Source organism: Etheostoma spectabile, chromosome 1 (assembly GCF_008692095.1).
Source record: "Etheostoma spectabile isolate EspeVRDwgs_2016 chromosome 1, UIUC_Espe_1.0, whole genome shotgun sequence".
In the NCBI taxonomy this organism is placed as follows: Eukaryota; Metazoa; Chordata; class Actinopteri; order Perciformes; family Percidae; genus Etheostoma; species Etheostoma spectabile.
In genome coordinates this window covers 31,302,761-31,309,228 of record NC_045733.1, presented here as the reverse complement: position 1 = coordinate 31,309,228, position 6,468 = coordinate 31,302,761, and the positions used below count along the sequence as shown (strand labels likewise).

At 37.6% G+C, this 6,468-nt stretch overlaps 1 protein-coding gene across 1 annotated transcript in view; it reads right to left on the bottom strand.

Moving 5' to 3' along the window:
- Positions 1 to 6,468, bottom strand: part of LOC116692381 (lymphocyte-specific protein 1) — a 38,061-nt gene that overhangs the window by 9,607 nt on the left and 21,986 nt on the right. Inside the window, exons 9-13 of the mRNA XM_032520645.1 lie at positions 6,238 to 6,269; positions 5,888 to 5,972; positions 5,603 to 5,767; positions 2,396 to 2,494; positions 1,007 to 1,112 (exon numbers count right to left, since the gene is read on the bottom strand). Coding sequence (XP_032376536.1) covers positions 1,007 to 1,112; positions 2,396 to 2,494; positions 5,603 to 5,767; positions 5,888 to 5,972; positions 6,238 to 6,269 — 487 coding nt within the window. The remainder of the gene's footprint in view (positions 1 to 1,006; positions 1,113 to 2,395; positions 2,495 to 5,602; positions 5,768 to 5,887; positions 5,973 to 6,237; positions 6,270 to 6,468) is intronic.

The window sequence follows — 6,468 nt, the reverse complement described above, 5'->3', positions numbered from 1 at the left end:
AGTCCCATGATCCTGCGGGGTCCGTGGTGGATGAGACAGTAAAGACATGTGGTTCTGCCGCTACTCTCAGTTCTTTTAAATCAAGGCTGAAGACCTTTCTTTTTGATGGTGCCTTTTTTTTAAAAAAATTTTGATTTCCTATCCTGAAGCTGCATTTTTAAAATTATATGACAATCTTATCTGCTTTTAAATTGTTAGCTGGTTTTAATTGCTCTTTATTGTTTAATGTCTAATAATACACTAACTTTTATTCTTGCATTGTATTTGTTTTTAATTTCTTAACCCTTGTGTTGTCCTCGAGTCAAACTGATCCGTTTTCCTATATCAATGTTCTTTTTAACTACCCAATTACCCAAAATAACTGATAACTATGATTGAGTCCACACAACACTATTTGGGAAGTACAAATCTCTAATGTCATTCATTTTGGGGTGTCTTATTCAATTTTATAGCGGTTTTATAACTGTTTTTGAAATAATATTGAGTAAAAGTTGACATAATCCAGTCTCTGATTATCCATCAACATCCATTCCTTTAATTTTAGTCTCAATAATTCCTAATTTCTGCTTTTCTAACTCAAACTTTAGGTATAATTTCCTATAAATGAGGTTTATTGACCATAAATTCCAAAAATAACTGTAAACTAAAGCTAATAAATTAGTGTTAAAAACGTAAAAAAAAGTGACAAACATTGAAAAAAAAAACGTCAAAAGTTAAAAGCATTGATAAAAAGCATCAACAAAAGTGTTGATTTTCTATTTTGATGTAAATGTAAATTGCCTTGTTGCTGAAATGTGCTGTACAAATAAAGCTGCCTTGCCTTTACATAAATACCATTACATTTCATGTCAGTCTCTAAGATAAGCCATTTTAACTACTGATAATGTTAAAATGAAATAGCACGAGAGTAAATATGATAATATGAAAAGGAAATGAATAGCAACTAGCCACAGGTAACATTTTAAATATGTCTAAAGTGAATGAAGGATGGTTCATGGGCCTGTACCTGATTGGCCGTTTGCGTCATCACTGCAGTCGTCGTCCACATAAACCTTCTCATACTTCCCGTGACCCGTCACCACAAACTTATATCTTTTACCGGTGGAGCTCTCCTGAAATTCAGTTAATCAAACAATATTTATCAGAGAGAGATTCACAAACCATATTTACATGTTTACATTTGCAGGTATTTAATATTTTTTCTACTTGCTTCCTTAGAATTACAACCTTCTACCAGTGAACAAACGAGCAGCAGTTTTAACAAATTCCTCTTGGATTTGAGTTTAAATTAAAGACAAAAACTAGATTTATCAGCAGTCAAGATGTCCCTGAATGCAGCACATTTGTTAGATAAGAGATTATGAAAAGAACTTCTCTCAAACAATCCAAGTTTTGAGCCTGAAAAAATATTTAAGGGAAGGACATTTGAAAACAATAGCCAAAAAATGTTATCACCGTGCTTGTGGCCCATCAAAATAAAAATGATTTGTAATTCTATTTCATCCCTGCTGCCTGCCAGAGGCAGATCCTAAAGCACAGAATATTCCCTTCCCTCAAGTATGTATAGCAACAACGTCACTAGTGACCCCTGGATGACCCGAGAGAGACTATAGCTACTTTCCATCCACACGTTTTTATCCAAATAAGTGATGTTGAATGAAAAATGCCTCAAAACCAGAACCAGAAAAATTCGATGGAATTTCATGAATACTCAAAGGAATTTCATTCGGTCTCATCGGATTTTCTCCTGATCAATATACGGCTTATGCTTATAAACGCTGATGGAAATGTTATTTGCCGTATAAATTAATAAAATTGCGATTAAGTTTTAGGTCATTTTATGGTTGCGACCCGCCACAAAACGAAGAAGAAGAAGTTGTAGTTCATTTCCCCCAGTGTTTCCGCTCAGTTTGCACACATGGCGGGTGTCAACGAAGACAGATGGAAGTGGACGGACGAGGAGACGAGAGACTTTTTTAAATTTAATTCATCAGGAACTCCATGTCCTGCAAATACAGGAACACACAGTACATGTACAGCAAGTATTCGATTTTGTCATGTCTGCAGCCACAAGGGGGCGGCCTTTCACGGTCTGCTCTTTCAAACTGAGCGGCGGTGATCTGGATCAGATGAAAAGAGGCTGGGTGGGGGTGCATGAAGCTGAGAGGAACGCTGTCAGGATGTGATCAGACAGACAGAGAGATGACACTAAATAAACAGATGTTGTAAATCTAACGCCACAGAACTGGAACTTGTTAGAAAAAGATCAGCTCAGGGGTAAAACATACTCTGGGAGTATTGCCAAACACACCCACCAAGCAAGCTCATGATGCAAAGAGAAGAAGAAGAAGAAGAGAGGACAATCCTGGTCCTTCAGGGTAAAAACTGGACTCACCGGGGGTCTGGAGGGCGAGCTGCACCTGTACCCGTCTTCACTTCCTTTCACCCACTGATTGATGAGATCAGCCACACCGACTTTTAAACCATCTGCGTCCTGAGACAGAGAAGAAGAAATATTCATCATTACTGGGAAAAAAAACAACAACAACAATCGTACTTACATATACTTACAAAAAAAATATTTTTTAATGCTACACTTGTTCTTCAAGAATGCAAGGTTGCAGAACATGTCAAATTGTCCCCGTTGCAGATCTTCACTTTACACAAAATGTTGTGTAGTTTTCACATTGCTACTTTCATTGAATATGTTTTGAGCGACCACACAAAAAATATGATTTTAAAAACTAGTCTTTTACACGTATGAACTCTTCCTGTTCATCATAAGGACAGAAGAGGTTTATAATGCATTTAGCTTTCAACTGGGAGCCATTTAACACTGTTAAGAATAAATTAAAAGTGAATATTAATATATACTGTGCATATAATACATATTGTGACCTTGTAGGTTTGGTGATATTTGCGTCCACTTTAAGTTTGACTTCTCTTGCCACGTAGAAACTAGTTTTAAAAAACTACCTTCACACCAATTTTTATTCCTTTTTTGTGTACATTTTACTCTCTAAAATCTTTTTTAGCTGTGACCCTGCTACACTCTAAGAAATTTGTGTTAATTAACAGTTGTATGACTGCATGTTTTCTAACAGAAGTTGTCCATAACAAGTGATTCACAGTTGTATTTGTGTTCACTTATATTTCAGATTGCATTATGGGTACTTTATCGGTGCTCCGGCGACTTTTGGCGGCCACGGAGGCCATTTCTCCGCCTGCATTTCCCCAGAGGGTTCCTGCATAAGGGAGCGTCAAAAGCCTCAAAAAAACTTCAAAAGTGGAACAAAAAGCGTTGAAAATATGTTTAAAAAAAAAAGCGCCAAAAAGTAAAACAGAAGCGTTGAAACAAGCGTCAAAATGTCTTAATGCGGCAGCTTCATCTGAGAGGATGTGATATAACATCTGAAATAACAGAAAATGTTCTGAGTTTTTACTTCAGCTGCAATTTCTTTTTTTTCAATTTTGGTTTTTAATTACGGTGAATGAGCTGCCAGAACTCGGTCTCTGTTATTTTACGGATTTATTTTTTAGAGTGTAGCTCACTCTGTTGGTTGTTCCACAAATCTTCTCACCCTTTGGTGGCCCCAGTTTTCTCCCTGGGAGGTTAAAATCTGACATGGAGGTCACGTGTACAGTATGTGTTGTGTGTGTAAGTTGTGTGTATGTGAATGAACGCGTGGATCCATACGCCTGTGATTGCAGCTATTGGGAATTCATGCTTTTTTTTAACCAAATCAAAATGTCTCACACTCTTTCCAGGTACACTCCCCCCCCCAGGTAACTAAGAAGTACCCTCTGTGGTTGAGGCCCATTCAGATGGAGGGATCACAGCCAGATGTTGCTGCTTCAGTCACCATGAATATAAATAAAAAATAATGAAGACTTCACCTGTAAATTTTCCTTCAAGTGGAAATTCACTCTTAAATCTTGTGTTGTCTTCCAATCAAACACGTAACTTTTTTCTAATTGTGAGTCAAAATTTTAAATAAAATCTTTTCTGCAACATTTTGTCATTATTTCTGACGTTTTCGTAGATTTTTTTTCCAGCAATTTTTGTGATATTTTTGTGACTTTTTCCAAACTCTTTGTCAGTTTTAGGGTTGGGGTTAGGTGCCTTGAAGTCAACCGTCACTGGGGGGTTGTAACACCATCAAGCTTTTTTTTTTTCTCCTTCACATATGTTAAAATGAACTAAAACACCGCAATTCAACAAAAGTACAGAACTGATCTTTTATTTTAGCTGAGAAGAGAAATGTAGGGAACCATCAACGTTAGTTTCTTTGACGATTTCCTGTTTCTGATGTAGAAAGCTTTTTTTGAAAATGGGGCAAATTGGACCCGAGGACAACAGGAGGGTTAAACAACAGCAGCATTAAACTTCTGAACTCTTCCTCGTAGGAACTGAGCAAAAGGGAGGAGGCGTTATTTATCACTAGTGAGGCTTTGAATTGACCCAGGGCAACCGGCTGGATGCAGGTAAAACTTCACTTTGACGGGTAACGTTGTAAAGTTACAAACGTGCCAACAAGGCCCGCCGTGGTGAATGTATGAGTGTGATGAGTGTGTGTGTTTGAATCGGCCCGGTTGCAGAGATGTTTCCAGGTTGGTCTGTTTCCCGCCAAAAAATTTGAGCAGTCTTTTGTGTGTTTGGCTAGGAAATGTAATCTCCATCTGGCAACACAGTCTGCTTGTAGAGCTAATCCTACATTTCCCATGAACACTATTTTGTGACATGTCGTGTCAACTAAGTGCAACCTGCACAATTGGTTAATTTACATTTTAGCATACTATTTAAGCAGTTGCATATTTTGTTTTCCCATCCTGTATACATTCAAATATTTGTTCTCATATTTTTATTCCTGCTATTATTATTTCATGTATATTGTATGTATGTGTATTGTATCCTAGTATTTTATTTATATTCTGTGCTGTTTGACTGATGTAGGTTTGCTGCAACACCATCATTTTCCTGTTTTTTTGGGATCATTATCTATCTATCTATCTATCTATCTATCTATCTATCTATCTATCTATCTATCTATCTATCTATCTATCTATCTATCTATCTATCAACTGTTGGCTACGTGCCTAGCGTGTGCAGTGTCAATTACAAGCTACGCTGAAATGGAGAAGACATTACGTTACGTTACATGTCATTTAGCGGACGCTTTTATCCAAAGCGACTTCACATTAAGTGCTTTCAGTTTCCCTATGTATCTCAGTGATGTCAAAATAAGAAACTGCTACACACATTTCTATCTATTTTTGTCATTTTATGCATTTACTTTTTGCTTCAATACTCCTATGGGTTTAAAAAGTTAAATTATATGTCTTTTCTTTTCTACACATACACATATTGTTAAAAGGGAATAGACGTTGGACATCTGGAACGAGAAACTATTGATACAAAACCTCTGGTTCTGGACAATTCTGATGCTAACAACTGTCCATTTGTCAACTGATGTGAAATGTCCTAATAAAAAGACAATTATAAAAAGAAAGATGAAGATGACAAAAAGTGGCTAGTAGAAAATCTGATTGGCTGGTGACTTTAAAAGTCTACTAGAAAAAGTTCATTTAAATCTGTGATTACTTGGCGGAAAACGTCGTCATTAACCTTCGATGGAGTGGCTGAGATTGTGTTCTGGTTCCAGGCTTCTCGGGCCTCAAACAGGCTCTTCTTGGAGGAGACGGCTTCAGTGGGACTCGTCACGTCCGTCAGCAGCTGATTGGCCGATCTTCCTTCCTTTGAGGAGACCTGTGAGAAATAAAGCGATGTTCAGGATGTTCGGGTGTAACATTGTGACACATGAGAGTATGTGAGAATTTTCCACAAAATACCCATTGAAAAAAAGAGAGTAACTTAATAGTGTTTTACCTCAAGAGCATGTGTGTACTGCTCCAGTTTCTTGTCAATCTTGGAAACAGGAACAGGTGGCAGCGTCTTCTTTATGTTATTGGTGCTTTAGTAATGGAGAAATGGCCAGTTAGTCATGGTGAAGAAATATATCTGATAGAAAGTAGCCGTTGTACAAAGGAGATAGATTTGCTGCACTGAGCTAAAGAGGAAAAGCTTGGAAATTACAAGTCACGTTCCACTGATGCAGTGTGTGTGTGTGTGTGTGTGTGTGTGTGTGTGTGTGTGTGTGTGTTCTGAACTCAATGGGTTGGTTAAACCCAACAGAAGAATGTTCTGTCTGCGAAGCTCATCGTCAAACACACACTCACCTTTTCCTCAGAGACTCGGTTCTCTCTATGATCTGAGGAAAATATGAAGACAATCGATGATTAAAACTCACAGGAATTACACTGAAAACACACACTCGGGAAATGACCAACGGTAACACAGACTGTTTATGGAAGCAGGCTGCAGATCAGATCTGCAAACTGGCACAAAGTTGTTGTTTTTTTTTCACAGAGCAAGGCAGAAACGTATGTTCTCCTAATGGTTTGGGGGGG